We start from the raw sequence: 22,603 nt of genomic DNA on the forward strand, positions 1-22,603 counted from the left end.
TCCTACTAATCAATTAGAAAAGGATTGACAATGCAGTAGAAAACAACCAGGAGACTTAACTAGCACTTTATGAAAGAGGATGGCCAAATGGCCAGTAAACACGTGAAAAGGTGCTCAGTCTCACTGGGAAAAGCAAATTAAAACCACAATGAGTTTCTACTCTATACCAATTTATATGATTAAAATTAAGTCATCCGACAATACTAACTGTTTTGGAGAATGTAGAGCAGTGTAGACTTTGTAAATTTGTCAGTGTAAGCATAAATTGGTACAAGCACCTTGGAAAATAACTTTAGTTGATAAACCAATGTCTATCAGTGACCTAGCAATCTTACACCTTAACATACCCAACAGCAATGTGTGCATCAAGAGACATTATGTGAGAATCAACAGTAAGCTGGATAAATAATGGTATGTTCCTACAATGAATGTTACACAGCATTGAAAGCCAGTGAATTCGAACTACGTGAGTCAGTGTGGTTGAATCTCACAAGCATAATGTTGAGTAAAATAAACCAAGACAGAAAAAATGCTCGCAGTAGTCTGACTATTACATAACGTTTTTTGTTTCCTTTCCAAGCTAACAGACCATGTTTATGGAATGCATGTTTGTATGGTAAAATGATAAAGCAATCATTACTGTAAAAGTCAAGATAGCATCTGCTGCCAGTGTTTCGTTTCTTAGTCTGTGTGGTGATTTCATGAGTCTTCACTTTGTAATCACCTAACTTAATTTTTGTTTTGTGTACTTTTTGTTATGTGTTATATATTTTAACAAAAATAGGGGGCCATGGCTAAAAGAAAGTGGAGAAAATAAACACTTGGTAGTAAATTTCCAGGAGATCTGATTTCTAATTTTAAGTCTGACAGCAATCAGCTGTGTTACAGGGTCAAGTCACCTCATCTTTTTTTACTTTTACTCATACTTCCAAAAGGAGGGAGTTGTACTAGGTGATTGCCAGTGCTTTTTTACAAAATTAAATCAGCTCTATTGAGGTCTAATTTACAAACACCAATGCACTTAAGTACCAACATTTTAGGGTGAATTTTCAAAAACTATCAGTAAGACAAGAAGGTATTAGATTTTTAGAGCAGAAATAATGCCACTTTTTTTTTTAGAGCAGAAATAATACCACTTTTTATAGCCCTTTGTAGTTTGACATATTTTCACATTTCTGAGGAGTATTTGCATATATAGTAGATGTATTTATTACAAATAAGTTTTGTCAATTCTTCTACCATAGAAGATCTCTTAGACTCTCTGCTCAGAAGAATTTGGAACAGAAAGAAAAACATCATGTACAAATGAAAGCCAAGAGATGTGCTACTCCTGTTATCGTCAATGAAATTCCACCCTCCAAAAAAATGAGAGTGTAAGTAGCCACAGCTTCTGTCTGTTGACATAGATTTTACTCCGTTTGCTCCTATGGTAATAGCAAGCAGAATACGTGGTGCTTGTTCTTATTTTTATCAGTTAGGAATGTATTTTGCTGAAGGTAATAAGACCTCTCTATTTAACTATAGAGGTTTAAAGAATAGTGATTTATTTGCTTCACAGAAGTCTGAAAGTAGTTTGCTTTGGTTCAATGACATCTCTTTGAGTCTTAGGTTTTTTTTTCATACTTGTTGCTCAAGATGGCTGCTATGTGTTTCTTAGCTTCTTCTTAGTGCTTGTTGCCTCATTATCTGAAGATAGCTACTATATCTCTAGGTATCATATCCATGTTTGAGAGAGGAAGAAGAAGGGTCTGGCAAAGAAAGAGGGGCAGCACCCATATCAGGAAAGCGAAGTATTTTCCAGAAACGCTTATGTTATGCCTCAGTTGACTGAACTGTAAATTAGATCCCCTCTAGTTGCAGTAGAGACCGTTGAAGCAAGTACAATACTTCTGCCTTCATACATTGCTGCCCCAAGCAAAATTGGCGTTCTGTTAATAAGAAAGTAGAATTAAATATTGAGAAGACAACTAGCTGTCTGGCATTTGTTCATTTGGTGATGAGCAGTTGGAATCTCTTCCTACCCTCCTGAACCATCACCAGACAGCTCTTACCCTGACTTCTATTGGCATTCTCAAAGTTTACCCATTGGTATATATGATCTGATGATACTATTGGAAGAATCTTCCTGTTGAAACATGGTTTTTGTCCTAAAGAATGAGAAAATTTAAGCCATGTGTGGTAGATCTGGGGAGGAGGGTAGAGCAGGATATGCTGTAGGGAATTGAGAGGTTATTTTTTGTCCTTTTCAACTCAAGTTCTCACAATAAAAAGAAGCCAGAGGAAGAGGAAGAGGGCAGTGCTCATCAAGATACTTCTGAAAAGAATGAGTCTTCCCCAGAGAAAGCCAAGGGCAGACATACTGTGCCTTGTATCCCACCTGTAAGGTATGATTCTATACTGAATTTCAGCTTTAGAGTCAGTAGAGTAAAATTACAAATCGGGGGGCTTCCCTGGTGGCACAGTGGTTGAGAGTCTGCCTGCCGATGCAGGGCGCACGGGTTCGTGCCCCGGTCCAGGAAGATCCCACATGCCGCGGAGCGGCTGGGCCCGTGAGCCATGGCTGCTGAGCCTGCGCGTCCGGAGCCTGTGCTCTGCAACGGGAGAGGCCACAACAGTGAGAGGCCCGCGTACCACACACACACAAAAAAAATTACAAATGGGTACATCTACAGTCTGTTTGATGCATATGGAGCTTGGGAAACTCTGAAAGCCGTAACCATGGTAAGGTAAATTGTTTTATGTCCTTGTGGGTGCTTGAGTGTTACAGATTGAAAAAAAATTAACTATTAAAACAAACGTAAAAGAAATATAGAAGGAAAAAGTTAGTGAAGGTTCTTACTACCTAAATTGAACAGTTTTTATTTTGCCAAGCTCCCTTCTGGACTTTACTCAAGTAAAATACATATTTTTACAATCAGTGTATAAGCAATCTTTGGGTTCTGCTTTATTCACTCGCTATGAGACTATTTTATTTTCTGTACTGCTACAAAACCTTTTTTTGATAGATTGTTAGCATTCTATCAGATTATATTTAACTATTTCCTGTTGAAAATGCTGTTTCCGATTTTTCACTATTATAAGGAATCAATGAACATCTTTACAGGCAGATCCTTTTCTTTGACTAGTCTCCTCAGGATAAGGAAAGAGGAATTCCTTGATCTAAGATTATGGCCAGTTTTCTGGCTATTGATATTTATTGCTAATTTTATTTCCAAAATGAATGTGTGAATTTACAGTGCCATCAACTTTGAATGAATATTTTTATTTCCTTGTAGTCTCATCGGCATTGAATTTTTTTTACTTTAAAAATTGTTTCAAATTTAACTGATATGTTGATGGCATCAGATTATTTTAATTTTTATGTTTGCTGACAAGATTGTGTAACTGTTATTGTAAGCATCTTTTCCAAAGTTCTTCTTGGGTGAATCATCTGTTTTCCTTTCCTATTTATCTATAAGTGGTCTTAGTGATGTTCTCATTACTAAGAATGGCTACTTTATTTTATTGTTATTGGTTTTTTAAGAATGGCTACTTTAAATTGAACTTTTGCTATGTGTCCAGTATTTCAGAAACATTATCTTATTTAATAGTCACAAGTATTCTGTGAGAACAAGTATTCATATTATCCATTTTACATTGGAGAAAACTGAGGCTCACAGAGGTTAAATAGTTTTCTCAAGATCACATAGGCAGAAAATGAAACAACAAGGTTGGGATTTGAATTCTGGATGGCTTTACTCCTAAGTCTGTTCTCTCTATCACAGTATATATTTTATGTATATTAACCTCTTGCCATGTTTGTTGAAAATATTACTACTGGTATTTTAGTTTTAGTTTTTCTTGTGGCATAAAAGTTAATCATTATATAGTCAAATTTGTGGATATTTTATAATATCTTCTATAGTCTATTTTAGCTGTTTTTTCGGAAACTTTTTCAATATTTTAGAATAAATTTTGTATCTTTTTTTCATAGTGTTATCTAAGTTAATATCAATTTATTAGGTAATACTTTTTGGTTTTGATGGTTATTTTATCACAGGTTAAAAATCTAATCTATATAATGCCTTTAAATTTTTTTAACCACTGAGTCACTTTCTCCTCTCCTCTCCTCTCTCATCTCCTTTACTGATTTGCCTTTTAGGCAGAAGATTCTAAAAAGTACTGAGGAGCAAGAGTTGGAGAAGAGAATGAAAATGCAGCAAGAGGTGGTAGAGATGCGGAAAAAGAATGAAGAATTCAAAAAATTTGCTCTTGCAGGAGCAGGTCAGCTTGGTTCTGATTGAGTCTGATTTATGAGGGGGTGCTTCTCATAATCTTGGTAGGGTTTTTGAAGTCTCTAAAGCACAAAAGTCTTTCTTGGTCAGTAGTCAGCATAAAAAGATGTGTTTATTTAGAAACCTGGACATGGGTACCATTCATATCCCAGTGATCATTCCCTAGAACATTTTACATATGTTGGTCCTTTCTTAGAGCATGCTGTTCCTCTCCATCTCTAACTGAAGAAGTCACACCCATCTTTTGAGGCCTTTTTCCATGAGTCCTTACCTCCTTTCTCTAAGCGGAGTTAATTCCTCCCTCCTTTTTTCTCCTAATTCTTTTTCTTTGTATTAGAATAAGAAGGAACTAGGATTGAGACAGAAGATAGAGCAATTGGGCAGACCAGCTTTCTGTTATTGTCTTCCCATTTTATCCTAGTCAGAGGAAAAGACAGCTGAGTGAATCCAGTTGTACTTATGGAGGAAAGTATAACTGAGAGAGCTGAAGGGATCAGAGTTCTGCTTTGCTTTGGCATAATTATCATTGGTGGAGGCAAAGCTGTGAAGCTCTGCTTACTGGGTTGAAAAGCATCTCTGGAGTTTATAGGGTATCCCTCTTAGAAATGCTTAGTTAAGTGTGCTTTTAAAGTCAATTCATAGCTTTTCCTATCAAAAGTATTCCAGTTTCTCTGTCTCCAGACCACAACTGGGAGGTGGGATTCTTCTCCCCTGTGCTACCTTATAACAGTTTGCCTCTGACTGAAAGGCCTCAAACCTCATAGTACTAAATGAATAAGGCACATATATTGGTGTCCCTGAGGACTGTTTCAAGTGTTGGCTTATATGTAGAGAGTAAACAAAGTTAGATCCATGGTAATAGAAATACCAAAAAGACTGGATAAAAGGGGACTTACTTTATGTTCTCTATTCTTAGTATTATCTGTGTGTTTTACTCTGCTCCTCACTCAGGGCTCCCTGTGAAGAAATCAGTGAGCCAGGTAACCAAATCAGTTGACTTCCACTTCCTCACAGATGAGCGAATCAAACAACATCCTAAGAACCAGGAGGAGTATAAGGAAGTGAACTTTACATCTGAACTGCGAAAGCATCCTCCATCTCCTGTAAGTTGATAGACTAAATTAATATTCTTGTTAATAATTCAGTGAGGATTCTGGTGTAATATTTGTGGTCACTTAGTTAAAATAATATAATTGAGAGGAGCATATGTTTTTGAGTTAAGATAGGTCTGAATCCTCACTTTGCCCCTGTTAGCTGTGTAATCTTGGATAAATCACTCTGTGTCTCTGGGAAGCATCTTATCAAGTTGCTGTGAAAACTGAATTGAGAATGTACACAAAACACATAGAATTATGTGTGGCAAATTGTAGGTACAGGCTTGTTACAGCTTGTGCTATAACAAAATTTTTGAAAAAATCTTGTGTCTGCAAAGTTGTGTGCAAAATATAACAGGGTTTATGGGGAAAATGGGATTGGGGCAGACCACTCAAATCCAGTTTTGTTATCAGAGCACTAACAAAAACAGTAACAATCCTAAATAAAAATCCTAGCACTAAGAATTTCTCCTTGCATTTGCAGTCACCATCATGACTTGTTGAAGTCAGTCCTTTGCAGTCTTAAATCTTGGGGTTGTGCTTCTTCCTTTGGGATGTAAGTCCTTGAAGAGCTTTGTTTCCAATCAGAGACCAATTTTATCAAAATTAATGACCCAAAGAGTAGGCTTCTTCATCAGTCAGTTTTTGGTAGGATGTGTGGAGAGAATTTGATTCAGGCAGCTGCCTGACCTGATTCAGGTCCAGAAGCCCAATTAAAAATTTTTAAATGGGACTGGGGATGGGATACCTTTGCAGCTTTTTTTGCTTCTAAGAAAACTTGCTCTTGATTGCTTCAAAACATTAACATGCTTGGGAAAAATCACCTTATGTACTCTTACAGAACAGATAATTTGTTAAGTGCTAGATGCTTTCTCCCCCTTTTCATTTTATTTTTATTTTTTAATTTTTTTGGCCACGCTGTGTGGCTTGTGGGATCTTAGTTCCCCAACCAGGTATTGAACCTGCGGCTCCTGCAGTGGAAGCACAGAGTCCTAACCACCGGGCCGTCAGGGAATTCCCCCTCCCCCTTTTTAAAAGATGGGAATAGACTGTTTATAACCCTTGCTCAAGGACTGACAACTTAAGAAGAAGAAGAATCTTGGCTTTACACAGGCCCTTTTTCTTTCTTTCTATTTTTTTTGGGCGGTACACGGGCCTCTCACTGTTGTGGCCTCTCCCGTTGTGGAGCACAGGCTCTGGACGCGCAGGCTCAGCGGCTATGGCTCACGGACCTAGCCGCTCCGCGGCATGTGGGATCTTCCCGGACTGGGGCATGAACCCGTGTCCCCTGCATCGGCAGGCGGACTCTCAACCACTGCGCCACGAGGGAAGCCCCGACCCTTTTTCTTTTGATCCTCTGTACTGAGTCTGTGGCTTGTAGTAGATCTGAGCTCTTCCATAACACTTCATTTGGGGAACAACTTCTTTCTTTTCAGGCCCGAGTGACTAAGGGATGCACCATTGTTATGCCTTTCAACCTGTCCCAGGGAAAGAAAAGAACATTTGGTGAGACGGCTTCTACGTATGTGCCCCTTGCACAGCAGGTCGAAGCCTTCCATAAACGAACCCCTAACAGATATCACTTGAGGAGCAAGAAGGATGATATTAGTAAGTTTCTTTCCAGTATCATACCTGGCTGGAGCCTCCCCTAGAATTCCCTTTCCTTACATCTTAGGTGCAAATTTGCCTTTAGTTGAAATCCTCGCTTTTGAACTAAAGCATGGCATGTGCCTGTATGCAGACAACAAATGTATACATAGTTGAGCATTTCTCAAACCACCCAGCTATCTGTCCACTTATACCCATCAACCACCTTGATCCTCCTGATCAATAATTGGCCAAGGGGAATTAAGTTAACCTGAGATGTCATTACACATCAAGGCTATCTTTACCATGTGTCAGTGTGCATTTACTCACCTACAGAAAATGAAAGCATTCCATTCACTTAAGGTTGTGTACTTTTTGTTCAGCAATTCAATAAATGTTTTACCACTACAAAGCAGACACTCTGTGTGGTGTAGGGAGTATAGAAGTGAGCAAAACGGACTTGGTGCTACTCAATATCAAGTTTCTAATTCAGTGAGACAGATAAACAAATAGATCATTACAAATTATGGTACGTGCTGTGCATGTGGAGGGAGATGTAAGAATCAAGGGAGGTGTGAGATAGGGAGAGCACGTCTGTATGCTGAGAAGTCCTTAGCAGGGAAAGAAGATGAAGATAGAGGAGAGAAAAGAGATAACCGATGATTAAGTCCCTGTGCAGGCAGGTAGGAGAGGGATACTCAGCACAAGTGGAGTGAGTGATTGTTCTTTGAAAGGAGGGTGGAAGAGAGCAGTGGGTGCAGGTGCTGCTGAGTTTGATCTATATTTCTGTTTTTGTGCCAGTACCATGAAGAGGCTGTCTTTTCTCCATTGTATATTTTTGTGCTGTTGAGTTTGTAGATTTGGTGGTGAACAGATAAGAGTAATCTAATCTAATAGCATCTATCTTTATGAAAATAATTCCTACGAAAAGAAGGTAAAGAAGTTTCAGGAGTGGAGGTGTGGTATACAATAGTTGTCAAGAGTATAGGGTAGTATTCTGGATAAAGCAGAATCCATTTGTTTTGACTTTGAAGGTTTCTAAATTTTTTCTGCCTTTGCATGGGCACTGTTTAGTGCTATGTTAGGTAGCCAGATGAATTCCTTTAAGGACAGCATTTCCTAATATTGTTATTATGTTCTAGTAACCATTTGTCAGATTTTATATTATGAAAATAATGAAATATCTTTCTTTATTCTAATGGAAATGTAAATATTAACCATGACTTTCCAAATAATACATGACTGTTAAGAGTCTTATATATACATTGCTCTTAGAATCTTGGTCCTGGCAAATAGAAAAATTATTTTCTGCAATTTTTATTTAAAACTTTGTACCGTTATAGCTCAAAAATAGTTATATGTATACTTGAAGGCTGGCTTATTTCTAAAATAAGTAGATTTGGTTTCCATCTCCCACTGTTAGGTAATAAGGTCTAAATTAGAGGATTCATCCTATGTAATTATGAAAATTGACAGGGTTGCTCCTGGCCAGATAAATCATTATTTTCTATGAGTGGTGGTGATGATCTTAATATTGATGCTTTGACATAGTTTTTTCTTACTTTTTCCATTTGACTTTCTGTGAGAGGTGGTCTTAATGTTTTGATGTAGACACTTTTAGGGAATTCATAATATTGGGAGTTATTACTTGGTCTTTAGAAAGGCCTTATTTTAAAGCTGGAATAAGTGAAAATCTTATTTGTCAATAACAAGCAAAATAGTTGGCACTGTCAATAGAAAGTCAGTACAGGCCTGTGCAGTGAAAAGGAATCCATCAGACATAAATGGATTTCAGATTCAGAAGATGATAGCAGAGTTTACCCAAGGGCTGCCTTCATCATACCCTTCAGTAAAGAGTGATAGGGGAGAAAGGATTGAATGTTTATCAGACTGACTGACATGAGCTGAGCTGAGTGTAGAGGGCCAGCCACTCTGTGGTTTGGCATCTCTGGGCTGCCTAGCTGAGTCAGCACATACAGGTAAACAGGGTCTTGGAGAGCTAAATGAATGTCTGTGATCTTGGTTTACAGCTCTGTTACCCTCCAAATCTGTGGCCAAGATATGCAGAGACCCACAGACTCCTGTGCTGCAAACCAAACAGCGTGCAAGACCTGTGACCTACAAAAGTGCAGCAGAACAGGAGGCTGAGGAGCTCGAGAAACTGCAGCAGTAAGTTTCACTGCCAGTGTTTGAGGAGGAGTTCCAAGAACGTGCCTACTTTCTTTTCAGTTCTGTAAGGGGGACAGTTAACTATTTTTCTTGCCTTGGGAATTATGGCATTTGAGCTACAGGCTCTGCCTTGCCACTGTGATGAAAGGATTGAAAGTGGGAATATGGAGCTGTCCTGAAGTGTAAACTGGCAAAACGCTATTGTGGAGGTTGCAGTGGGAGAACTTACTTATGATTCCAATAAGGAGTGTCCTCTGAGGTTAATTTAGGTAGATCTCACCCTTTTATGGCTACCCAAGGGAACTGGAACTTAATGTGATTAGTGCTAGAGTTTGTCTCCTGTATTCTTCTTTCTTCCTTCTTGCACTTTCTTTTTCTAAAAAAAAAATTTATTTATTTATTTATTTGGCTGCGCCATGTCTTAGTTGCAGCATGAGGGTTCTTTTAGTTGTGGCATGTGGGATCTAGTTCCCTGATCAGGGATCGAACCTGGACCCCCTGCATTGGGAGCTCAGAGTCTTAACCACTGGACCACCAGGGAAGTCCCCTTCTTTTACTTCTTTTTAGAAGGGGGAGTTTCCTCTTGCAGAGAGACCGCAATCTTTAAAGTGGTGGGAATATTAGACTGTCTCATTTATTCTTTGCTCTAGAGGTAGAGACAGTGGCTATGAAGAGAGTTGAAATTTTGTTGTGCATGATGGGTAATCTTAATGAGTATTATTTTTCTGGTTTTGGCTTACTTTGTTGTTTATGTAGTTTTCATTTTATTAAAAAAATATGTTTTGTGGTTGTCACTTAAACCCTCACCTTACAGATACAAATTCAAAGCACAGGAACTTGATCACAGAATTCTTGAAGGTGGGCCCATCTTGCCTAAGAAACCACCTGTGAAGCCATCCACTCAGCCTATTGGCTTTGATTTGGAAATTGAGAAGAGGATCCAGGAGCGAGAGTCAAAGAAGAAATTAGAGGATGAACACTTTGAATTTCATTCTAGGCCCTGCCCTACTAAGATCTTGGAAGATGTTGTGGTAAGAGTGGGGAGGCTCGGTGAGCTGGCAGAAGTGCCCTGCTCATGACCACAGATCCACCCATTCACAAATGTTTGAGTAGATACGTGATCAGGGCATCATATTAGGAGCTGTGGGTGATAAAGAGACATGTCAGAGGTGGATTTTGCTCTCAGGAAACTTAAAGTCCAATAAGGGATACAGTATAGGTATAAATAATATAAAGAGTGACAGAAGTGCTCTAAGAGAGGTGACAGTTAAAAGTGCTATAAGTATTCAAAGGAAATAATGATTTCTTCCAGATAGAAGGTTCAGGGAATGCTTTGTGGAGGAGAAAGCATTTGATCTGAGCCTTGGCAATGTATAATAGTCGTCCTCATCATCGTCATCTTCCTGTCGTTACTGTCATAATAGCTGACACCTTCGCTATGTGCCAGGCACTGCTCCAAGCCCTTTCTGTGTATTAACCCATTCATTTTGATCAGAATCCCTTCAGGTTGTGTACTCTAATTCTCACCAGTTTCAGATGAGGCACAGAGAGGTTAAGTAGCATTCCTAGGGTACTCAGCTGGTAAGTAGTGGAACAAGTATAAGAATTCAGGCACTCTGGCTCCAGAGTTTGTGACCTTACACTTCATTATATTGCCTCTCCACTCTATGGTGGAATTTGGACTTGTAGAAATGCAAATGAAATGGACTGGCCAAGCATTCCAGGCAGTGGGAGTAGCATAAATAAAAGTCCAAAGGTGGAAGGCATGGGGTGGCTACTGGGAACTGTAAATGGGTCATTTAAGCTGGAGAAAAGAAGTATATCAAGAGGAGCACCTGGAACCTAGATTAGAGAAGTGGGTTGTAGTTTGATGATGGGCTCACAGTCATGATTTTAGAGAAAATATACAATCAAGAGGAGATGCCACAGTCAGAGAAGAAGTAATGGAGTTCAGCACCTGCATAAGTGCAAAGATGGTTTTCAGGTATATTTCTGGGCAGATGGGGAATCATCCTCCTCCCAGTTTGGATCACCTTATGTCCAGGTACTAAGAACTGTTTTCCCGTCCTCTTTCTTTTTGCTTATCCTTTAGGGTCCCCACAGTTTTAAGTGAAAGTGTGCACCAATATACGGTTGGCCCTCCTTATCCATAGGTTATGTATCTGCAGATTTAACTAACCATGGATTGAAAATATTCAGGAAAAAAACTAGAAAGTTCCAAAAAGCAAAACTTGAATTTGCTGCTCTCAGGCAGCTATTTACATAACATTTACATTGTATTAGGTATTATAAGTAATCTAGAGATGACTTAAAGTATACAGGAGGATGTGCATAGGTTATATGTAAATACTACACCAATGTAAAGGACTTGAGCATCTTCGAATTTTGGTATCTTTGGGGGTCCTGGAACCAATTCCCTCAGGATACTGAGGGACAACTGTATTACCTTTGACTGGCTATTTAGTTTTGTTTATTTTCTTAGCACTAAGTCAGAAGCAATCCGAAGTTATATTTTCCAGGCTTTAAAAAAAGCATGGTGGGGCTTCCCTGGTGGCGCAGTGGTTGAGAGTCCGCCTGCCGATGCAGGAGACGTGGGTTCGTGCCCCGGTCCGGGAGGATCCTGCATGCCTGGGAGTGGCTGGGTCCGTGAGCCATGGTCGCTGAGCCTGTGCGTCCGGAGCCTGTGCTCCGTAGCGGGAGAGGCTGCAACAGTGAGAGGCTCGCATACCGAAAAAAAAAAAAAAAAAAGCATGGTGATGCTTACAAATGGTTCTTCCTCTCTTCCCTCACCGATATCTTCTTTCAATTTGAGAGCTTTCTGCACATGAGACCTCTTTTCTATTCACAACGCTTTTCTTTTTCTCTTTTTCTTTCTTTTTTCTTTTTTTCTGTTATGCATACGTATGATAGGCTAGACTCTGTTACAGAAACTTTTTTTTTTTTGCGGTATGCGGGCCTCTCACTGCTGTGGCCTCTCCCGCTGCAGAGCACAGGCTCTGGACGCGCAGGCTCAGAGGCCGTGGCTCATGGGCCCAGCCGCTCCGCGGCATGTGGGATCCTCCCGGACTGGGGCACGAACCCGCGTCCCCTGCATCGGCAGGCAGACCCCCAACCACTGCGCCACCAGGGAAGCCCTGTTACGCAAACTTTTAAGAAACCTCTGCCCACTCAAGTGATTAGTCTCCAAGAGCTGTGCCTTCTTTGTCATTACCTGGTGAGGAAATTGTTCTGAATACAACAAGGGAACTGTAGTTTGTATGCAGACCTCAGAATCCTAGACCCAGAAGGGCTCAGTGTTTTCATTTTACACATCAGAAACCCAAGGCCCAGAAAAGAGAAATAACTTCCATGAGGCTTCTGTAACGTGCATTTGGCACCTTACTTTTAATAACATCTTTTTCTCCAAGCTCCTGGCTTTTCCCCCTGCTACAAGTTTTTTGTTTTTTATTTAATTTACCTATCACCCTCTCGATTTTTACTGTATTCTTTGTATCTCCTATACCAATATTGACTTTAATTGACTTTATATAGTCTTAAAATCATCAACTCATTTTAAAAGTAATTTTAAGGGGAACATTTAAATCATTATGTAAATGGAAAATCAGTACTTTTTGCCATGAATAACAATAATAGCTAATACTCCTATAAAGCTTATGTGCCAAGTTTTATTCTAAGCTCTTTATATGATAACTTACTTAATTCTCATAACAACCCTATGAAGTAAACACTGTAGATACTATTATCAGTCTGTTTTGTAGAGGTCAGATAACTTGCCCAAGATCACAAACTAGCCAGTGGCAGAGCTGGGATCTGAATATGCTTCCAGGGTCCATGCTCTTGTGTTAAAATAGAAGGTACCTTTTAAACTAAAAGGTTCTTAGGAAAATATGTGATTATTTTTTAAAAAAACATGGTCTACATCCTTTTCCATATCACCGGTATTACCTGAACTCCATTTTTAGAAACACTGATTTAGGAAATTGGTTTGGCAGTTTGTTGTACTTTGGAAATGTTGGGGCGAAGTGGTAAGTGGGGAAGGGTGACTAGAGTTCATTAGGAGTTAAGTGAGATCTTAGAGTAGCATTGTACCAGGTAAGGCCTTGTTGAGAATTCTGGATAAACAGATGAGCAAAACACTAGGTAAGTATGTTAGATGCTACTGAATGGTAGGGAAGTGATTGCCAAATCCAACTGGTTCTCAGAATCCTCTTGGATTTTATTGTATAAACAGATTCCCGGGCTCCACTCCTGGAGTTTTGCTTTGTTAGGTGCAGCATAGATTAGAGAGAGCCCTGATGAAGACCTTAGTGTCTGACACACAGTAAGCAGTCGTGTTGTTAATAGTAATAACTATTGCATGCTTACGTTGTACTGACTGTTTTGTGCAGATTATCTTATTTATTTCTCATAACGACTAGAGATAATTTTTTTTTTAACAGCTTAATTGGAGTATAATTGCTTTACAATGGTGTGTTAGTTTCTGCTTTATAACAAAGTGAATCAGTTATACAATGTTCTATTTTTAACCCTACTTTTCAGATGAGGAAAGAGATACTGAGAGGTGTCTAGTATGCAGAACCAGGATTTGAACCTGTCATCTCCTTAAACACTTATTCTACCCCACAATGCTGTTATCATTGTTTATTTTGGCAAATGCAGTATCTGAGTTTGATGCTGGCTCTTTGCAGCTGTCTCCCTACTGAAATTTCCAGTGACATCACTTCAACTTTTGGATTCTAGAGAAGCAAACCAGAAAAGGAGGCAAAGATGTATTTATTCCCTTCCACTCTTCTTCATTTTTTAGAACGGGAGGCTTTGAAAGAAGAATGTGGCTTGCCCATAGAAACATTTTTAAAAGTTGGTGGCAGAACTGAGGTTAGGTGTCTTAACTTCTAGTGTTGGACCCTCAGGCAGCAGAAGAGCCTGCCTCCCAGAGTCGGAATGCAGCTATCTGTCTGACACTGTTGTCTCCATCCGTGTCCCCTGGTGCTGAAGCTCTCTTTCCATGCGTCCTTATGGTGTTTCTTGTGCTCTCCAGTGAGTAATTTTAGCAGCAACATTTTAGGGGCTTGGGGAGACCAGCAGGCTTAAAAAAAAATTTTTTTTTTCATACTCCCTGAGATATAACATTGCTTCATGGTAATCTCCTAATTGCTCTGGGACAGGCCTGAGAAATTGTCCCAGGGCACTTGGGGGCATACCCTGCCTTAGGGAGAAGTGCTCACCCCTAACATCCCATCCCCCATCCTGGGCTGCTTTTCCAAAATGTGTCATCTGTCCACCCACAATGCCCACTTCTAACCATGTATCACCTCTTTAGAGATACTTGCCCTCAGCTTCCTTTCAGAGTTTCCCCCATTATCCTTCAGCTCCACATTCTGTTGGGTTTCTTCAGAGCACTTGTGAAAATCAGGAAATACTTGATTTGTTACTTTTTCATTGTCTCTTTCCTCCACTAGAATGTGAACTCACTGATCGCAGGGACCATGTATATCTGTACTGTTCACTCCTGTTTCCCCAGCACCTAAGCATCACAGCATGGGCATTGCTATATTGGATAACTGCATGAGCAGCAGTACAAGCTGAAGTGCACCAGCCTGTGTTAGACACTGGGAATTCGACTGGAATTAGGCACAGCCTTTGTCCTCAAAGCTTTCACAGTCTGGGAGAACAGATTGACATGTAAACAAATAAGGACAGTAATGCTAATCAACATATGTTCATTGAACAATTACTACTTCTTGTAGGTGCTGTGGAGAATGCAAAGGAATGCAATTGGCAATATCGCTGCCCTCAAGGAGCTTAAAACTAAAAAACCTTAAAATAATAAAACAAGAAGCCTTCTCTGTCCCTAGAAACCCAATGTCTTTTTCTTTATTTCTGATTGAGCCCCCTATTGGCTTTGATTGCAGTGGAGATGGGGTGTGGATAAATAGTTGCTGCAAGGTTGATTTTCATAAATCACCTTTCCTTCTCCCCCAAGTAATTATGAGGATTGATCCTACTTGTAAATATCTCTTTCATGGCTTACTTATTAGAGATTTCTTTTAAAATGCACATCTCTCTGTTGGGAGGATGCAGAGAGAGGGGAAAAATAGGAAAAGTGACATTATTTTAAAACTGAGTCCTCAGATATTTATTTCAATTACTATATTTTATGAAAGGAAAAAAATCAAGGACTAAAAGGCTATCTCATGTTATACAGGTTGTACAGACTGGAATCAGAGCCGGGCTAAAACAGACCTCTTGACTCCTTGCTCAGTGTACTTCCTATTACCGCGTATCCTTGACTGTGTTCGAGCTACAGGCTGGTGTCCACAGGTGTCCAGGATGTTGTAGAACAACAGATTTTTGTTGTCGTTTTCTGGCGAGCATTATTTGAAAACCCATTTCATAGACTTTTGTCATTCTGATTACAAGTTCTGCTGTATTAAATTTTACTATACTAGTGATTCTGGTTTTCTTTAGAAAATGTATGAGAACTTTCACAGCAGAATGAGCATTCCCTTTACAGTGGTCACCTTGAGAGTTTATTAATTCTTTCCAAAGATGGATATTATAGAAAGCATTTTGGAAAAGCCACTGGTCTTGGATCCTGTGGCACAGTCTTTTGGATCTCTTCAACGATGGCAAGTCTTCATATTTTAAAGATTAATTTGCTCTTAGGGGCTGGTCTAAAGTCATTGGGAACTAAAACTTCTGAGTAGTCTAAAATAATAGAGCTGGAAACAATTTTGCTTAATTAAAAGTAAAGGTTGAGCAATTGCCTTGCATGGCCCTAAAACTGGCTTTGAAGGCCACTCCAAGAAAGATATTCCAAACATGTTTGGAGCAGTTGCAGCATTGTTGCGATTAAGAAGTCTCCCAGGGTATAAATTAGAGTCCAAGAGTCTTCAAGTCCAAGGTATAAATTCTGTTATTCATGCTTACTGTATTCATTCAACAAACATTTCCTGAATGCCTTATGCTTGCCGAGGTCTGTGTTAGGTATTAGGGGTTGATGGAATAACAGTCCCTACTCTCAAAGCACTCATAGGTTAGCAGGAGGAGATGAATACCTAAATAAACAAGTGCAATGAAGTTTCATATGTACCACGATAGACTATATACAGGGGAGAGTGGGGTCAGTAGGTCTGGAGGAGTGGAGCGATCTATTGAAGGGTTTTATCAGAGAGGAGATGCTTTAGTGGAGGCTTGAAAAGAAGGGTTAGATGCTTCCAAGCAGCCAGAGCATTTCTGAGAGAGCATAAGCAAAGGTATTGCATTGTGATGAGAACCAGTGTTAAATTTTGGTAGCTGTTAGTAGTTCATTGTGGATGGAGGGTGATGCCTAAAGAGGGGCAAGAGGTATGCCTGGAAAGTCAGGCAGGGTTCCAAATTATGAAACACCTTGTACTTCATGCCAAGGAATATGTTATACTCTTGTAGGTAGGCAGTAGGAGCCATTAAAGAATTTTAAGTCAGGAAGTAACATCAAATCTTCTGACTGTATAAGAAGATGGACTGGTGGAATGAGAGAAGCTGAAGGACTGTTAGAAGGCTAGTGGAATGGTACAGGCAATAGATGATGTGGCCTGTGTCATGACAGTGAAGAGTTAGAGAGGAAGCAGAATAGAGAGCTGATGGGGCCAGCATATGGATGTGGGTATAAGAAATAAGGAGTTACTGAGGATGTCTCAAGGTTGCTTTGATTTTTTTTTTTTTTGCGGTACGCGGGCCCCTCACTGCTGCGACCTCTCCCGTTGCGGAGCACAGGCTCCGGACACGCAGGCTCAGCAGCCATGGCTCATGGGCCCAGCCGCTCCGCAGCATGTGGGATCCTCCCGGACCGGGGCACGAACCCACGTACCCCGCATCGGCAGGTGGACCCCCAACTACTGTGCCACCAGGGAAGCCCGATTTTTTAAAATTGATCTGGTCATACACTTCATGCAGGACGGTAGCCCTAGAGATACCATTTTGCAGTTAGGGTTAATTGCCAGATTCATGATAGTGTAAACTCTATGAGAGTTAGAATTATGTTAGTTTTGGATAATGTGCATAGTATGGTATACATAATTCAGTCTGAAAAGATTTGAGATGTTGGCAGTGTTTTGAAATCACAAAGGGGGAAAAAATCTTTGGAGAAGTTGAATGTATTAGAATTAAGGAATATAGAAATTAAATCCCTCTTTTAATCTACCCTCAAAGAGATGTGAGAGTTAACAGCTTGGTGTTCTTTCCATATTTCATTTTCTATGCTTAGATTAATTATATATACATTTTATTTTATTTTTTTAGTATATGCACAAGTATCTTTTAAGAATTTAATTCAATTCAGTTAATTTATTTAAATAAATTTTTTTGGAGTATAGTTGATTTACAGTGTTGTGTTAGTTTCAGGTGTACAGCAAAGTGATTCTGTTATACATAGACACAGGTTCATTCTTTTTCAGATTCTTTTCCTATATAGGTTATTAACAGAATATTTAGAGTTCCCTGTGCTATACAGTAGGTCCTTGTTGATTATTGATGTTATATATAGTAGTGTGTGTGTGTTAATCCCCAGCTCCTAATTTACCCCTGTCCCCACCACCCTTTGATAACCATAAATTTGTTTTCAAGATCTGTGAGTCTGTTTCTGTTTTGTAAACAAGTTCATTTATATAATTAAAAAAAATTAGATCCCACATATAAGTGATATCATATATTTGTTTTTCTTAAAAGACATCTTAAAAACACACAGAAATAATATTTAATAATAGTATTTTTTGTTTCAGCAACTTGTCCCTCCCCCCTCAACATTATGAATACTGTTCTGTCAGTAATAAAGATTTATTTTCTTCTTTTTGATGACTATAGTATTCTATTGTGTGGATGTACCACAATTTTTTAAAATTATTTTTTATTGGAGTATAGTTGATTTACAGTGTTGTGTTAGTTTCTGCTATACAGCAAAGAGAATCAGTTATACATATAGCCACTCTTTTTTTAGATTCTTTTCCCATATAGGTCATTACAGAGTACTGAGTAGAGTTCCCTGTGCTATACAGTAGGTTCTTATTAGTCATGTACCACAATTAGTTATGTACCACAATTTAAGAAAGGATTTAGCCAGTTCTTTTTTGATAGATAATAGGGTTATTTGCAATTTTTTTATTCATTTAAATTTAAAAATGCTGTATTGAAATATACCTAAAAACTAAACTAGAGATCAAATACTAGAGATGTAATATTGGGTGAAAGAGTATGACCATTTAAAGATTTAGTAGCTAATTCCTAAAGGTTGTACCAATTTGTGCTCTGTACCTTACCCAACTGTATAGGAGTGCCCATTTCTCTTCACCTGTCAACACTGGTATTAACCAGTCTTTTAATTATTACTCAGTCTTGTAGGTGAAAAATACTTTATTTTACTTTATATTTTTAAAAATTATTGAGATTGAGCCTCTTGTATATCTTTGTAAACTGCTTGTTCTTTGTCCAGTTATTTGGCAAAAGGAAATTAAGCTAACCCTTGCCCCGTACTTTTTTCCATTTGCCTTTTGAGGTTAATATTTTTAAATATAAGTTCTTATTTTAGAGATGTATGTGGAATAGGTTTAAGAGAATGGACAGTATCTATTCTGTTCCTAGATAACATTTGGAAGTCCTTTTTGATTTTGTTTTTAAGGGATTGGGGTATAAAATGGGAGAGAAACAATAAAATATTGACAGTTTATTTTGTAGTGTTTTTCATAAATACCAAAAAAGATTTTGATGAATCCTGTTTTTGTTGAATATGTAAGTCAAACTATGTTTTTGTTATTTGCTGTTCTTCTGTCATGTTAATCCACCTTTGGAGCATTAACACATACCAGTCTTAGTTGGATAAGTTAACAACATACTGAAATAACTAGCTTTTTTTGATTCCTGATATGTGAACTTCTAAGAAAGGGATTGATCTCATCACACAGCCTAGTAGAGATTGTTCTAGGATATCTAATTGAGTTGCTTACTCCTTCCAGGGTGTTCCTGAAAAGAAAGTACTTCCAATCACTGTCCCCAAGTCACCGGCCTTTGCTCTGAAGAACAGAATCAGAATGCCCACCAAAGAAGATGAGGTGATTTCCCTGGGATGGGGGTTTCTACTCCTTCTACATAATCAATCTAAGTATTATTCTTTCTTAAACTTGGTGGAATACAAAGGCCATCACTCTTGTCTGGAGTTGTCTTAACAATGGGTATGAATGATTGATCATCTGTTTTTGCTCTTCCAAGAACACAGTAGTTAGTAAGGGTATGAATCTTTTGGCTTTCAGTGGTAACTGGTTGTAACTTATTGGAACTATTTTGTTTCTGTTGCATTGGAAATCACCCTGTTGTAACGTGGATCAAAAGTTCCCAAGACCTATACTCTATTTTGCCCCAGCTATTGTCACCATTCAGTGAGGGACTTTTAAAATTCATACTAAGCAGTTATATCCACCCTGTCCTTAACTATCTCCATTAATCCAAGGGTTGCAAAGGTGACTGTGTGGTGATGGTTCATGAAGTTGGAATATATAAACTGTCATTGATCAGGCTAGTTTCTTGTTACATCCCCCATTTTATCTATAAATATCCAGAGTTAGGGTAATTTTACAGCAGATCTCAGGCATAAGCCTTTTTATAGGTTCATTTGAAACTAAAATACACAGTAATCTTATGTTACCAGCTTGAATCCAATCAACTTACTTGGTCCTATTCTGGGTTTGGCAACTGGGAATACTCCCAGTCACATGTTTTAGTGGAGTCTGAAGTCTGGGTCAAAGAAGAGGCCAAGGTATATGCTTGGTTAGTACTTTTCTTCTGTTCTTCATTTTATTCAAACTGTTTGATCTCATTTAGTTTTTACAACCTTCCTGTGAAAAATTTTAGATCCTTTAAGAGTAATTGTGTTAGTTTATCAAATGCTTTCACACTGGTTTCACCCCTGCGAGTTGGTAGATACCCCTCTTTGATAGAAAAGGAAGCTAAGACACCTGAGAGGTTGAGTGACTTGCCTTAATTAATGACTTCTCTCATATAATGTCTTCTGATTCCACATTCAGAGGAGGTGAGAGAGAGCGAGGAATCTTGTTTCTAAACTGCATTTTTTTCTTTAGGAAGAGGAGGAGCCAGTAGTGATAAGAGCTCAACCTGTGCCATATTTTGGAATGCCTTTTAAGCCCCAAATCCCAGTGGGGAGAACTGTGGAAATATGCCCCTTCTCTTTTGATTCTCGAGACAAAGAACGTCAGTTACAGAAGGAGAAGAAAATAAAAGAACTGCAGAAAGGGGAGGTAGGTGTTTCCATTCCTCCAAGTAGCATAGTACTATTCTTTGATGCCTCAAAGGTAATCTTTTATGTTGCACTTTTAACTATAAATCACTGACTTCCTTTGATCCCTCTAAGAGCCTTATGAAGTATAAATAGGGCAAGTAATTTAAAGTGCCATTAAATTACTTGCCCTATTTATACTTCATAAGGCTATTTAAGTGCCATTCTGGCACAAGGAGCTTAAGTGACTTGCCCATGATCATGCTGCTGGTCATCGGCAATATTGGGAGGAAAACCTTGATTTCCTTTTGAACCCAGTACTCTTTCTGCTACACCATGCTGCTTTGAAAACTGGCCTTTCCTATTTTTTAGATTCATCCAAATATTCTGGAATAGTTGTTGCTTTCTGGCTAGAAAGGCCTTATCTTAAATCTTACATTTTCTTTTCTATTAGATGCCCAAATTCAAGGCGCTTCCTTTGCCTCATTTTGACACCATTAACCTGCCGGAGAAGAAGGTGAAGAATACAACCCAGGTTGAGCCTTTCTGCTTTGAGACTGACAGAAGAGGTGCTCTGAAGGCACAGACTTGGAAGCACCAGGTGGGGCTGGGGAGAGCAGCTAAAATGTGAATTGTTTGATTGTTGATTTGTTACAATAGGTAGACCCATTACACTGAACTTCTGGGAACTAACATACTGGATTATTTTAGGGGCTGTCACTGTAATCAGGGGTCAGCAAACTTTTTCTATAAAAAAGTTTGCTATATATTATTTTAGGCTGTGCAGGTGGTCTCTGTCACATGTTCTCTGTGTATGTGTGTTTCAACCCTTTAAAAATATAAAAACCATTTTTAGCTCAAGGGCTATACAAAACAAGGTTGCAAACTGGATTTGGCTTGCGGCTTAAGTTTGCTGATCTCTGCTGTAAGTGATCACCTGGGGAATGTGAGAACTGTTAGGCTTTTTTTGTGTCAGGAGATTCTTAAAGATCTCATCTATTCCAGTTATTAGACTTGTTCATTAAATGTTCACTCCTTTCTGTTGGTGCTTTGATAAGAAACTGAGAGGTGAGAATAGATTCTTAATATGGTATGTTGTTTTCGCAACATAGTGTGCTATTTGCTCTTTATAGATGACAGGTGATTTAAAACAGTCAATTGGTTGTTGGCTGGTTTAATTGGATCTAATTCTGCCCTGTCTGGAAAAAAATCTCCTGAATCCCTAAATTTGTCAGTATTGATATTGTCTCTTATTCTGGACTCTGTCCAAAAGGGGCTCTGGCCTAATCTTTGTTTGTAGAAAGTCATCCCTCTTGAAGCCCAAGAGATATGATTGCTTAAGTAACTAAATGTAGGCTCCCTGTTGGTACTGTTCTCTAGGAGAACTTAGGACAGTTGCTTTGGAAGCAGTAGTGAATCTCTCGTTCAAGGACCATGACATAGAATGTCTGTATGTGGGATATTTTCCATAACAAAAAGATTTTTTAAAGTTATTTAGTCATATATAAAAGTAGAATAGTATAATGAACTTCCATGAACTGTCACCTGGTTTTCTAGGGATCAAAACATGGAAAATCTTATTTCATCTCACTTCTACCTACTCATCTCTATACTGGATACTTCTGCCTATACAAGATTACTTTGAAGCAAATCCTAGGTGTCATCTCATTTCATCCAAAACTACTTCAATGTGTAACTTTAAAATATAAGGATTAAAAGAATTTCATAACCATAATACTCTTATCACACTTAAAAAGATTAACAGTAATTCCTTAATAGTGACAAATAGTCAGCATTCATATATCCCCTAATCTCTCATTTTTTAAACAGTTAAATTGTTCAAGTCAGGATCCAGAAAAGGTCCACATTTTATATTTGTTTGATAAATCTCTAAATCCCTTTTAATCTAAAGGCTGCTCTACTTGCATTTTATATGTTGAATAAACTGGATTGATTTTCCTATAGGCTTTTTTTATATAAATAATATGACCATTTATTTTAAAAGTATATGTGTTTACATGTATATGATATGAAAGGGGTTATACACTAAAATGTTAATAATAGTTATTTATGGTGGGGTTATAGGTGACCTTATAGAATTTCATTTTTAATTTTCATCCATTTTTTTTTGAATTTTATTTTTTTATACAGCAGGCGCTTATTAGTTATCCATTTTATACATATTAGTGTATACATGTCAGTCTCAATCTCCCAGTGCA

The 22,603-nt window shown here is 38.5% G+C and overlaps 1 protein-coding gene across 4 annotated transcripts in view; it reads left to right on the plus strand.

Annotated features, from left to right (window-relative positions):
- Positions 1-22,603, plus strand: part of TPX2 (TPX2 microtubule nucleation factor) — a 57,694-nt gene that overhangs the window by 30,050 nt on the left and 5,041 nt on the right. For 3 of the 4 annotated variants that reach the window (XM_024743298.1, XM_024743300.1, XM_024743299.1), the window contains exons 6-15: positions 1,245-1,373; positions 2,256-2,384; positions 4,142-4,263; positions 5,226-5,377; positions 6,805-6,976; positions 8,986-9,124; positions 9,939-10,155; positions 19,111-19,206; positions 20,230-20,406; positions 20,839-20,985. In XM_024743298.1, coding sequence (XP_024599066.1) covers positions 1,245-1,373; positions 2,256-2,384; positions 4,142-4,263; positions 5,226-5,377; positions 6,805-6,976; positions 8,986-9,124; positions 9,939-10,155; positions 19,111-19,206; positions 20,230-20,406; positions 20,839-20,985 — 1,480 coding nt within the window. The remainder of the gene's footprint in view (positions 1-1,244; positions 1,374-2,255; positions 2,385-4,141; positions 4,264-5,225; positions 5,378-6,804; positions 6,977-8,985; positions 9,125-9,938; positions 10,156-19,110; positions 19,207-20,229; positions 20,407-20,838; positions 20,986-22,603) is intronic. The other variant, XM_024743301.1, reaches the window with a different exon arrangement.

This window comes from Neophocaena asiaeorientalis, unplaced genomic scaffold (assembly GCF_003031525.2).
Source record: "Neophocaena asiaeorientalis asiaeorientalis breed wild unplaced genomic scaffold, Neophocaena_asiaeorientalis_V1.1 scaffold82, whole genome shotgun sequence".
NCBI classification, from domain to species: Eukaryota; Metazoa; Chordata; class Mammalia; order Artiodactyla; family Phocoenidae; genus Neophocaena; species Neophocaena asiaeorientalis.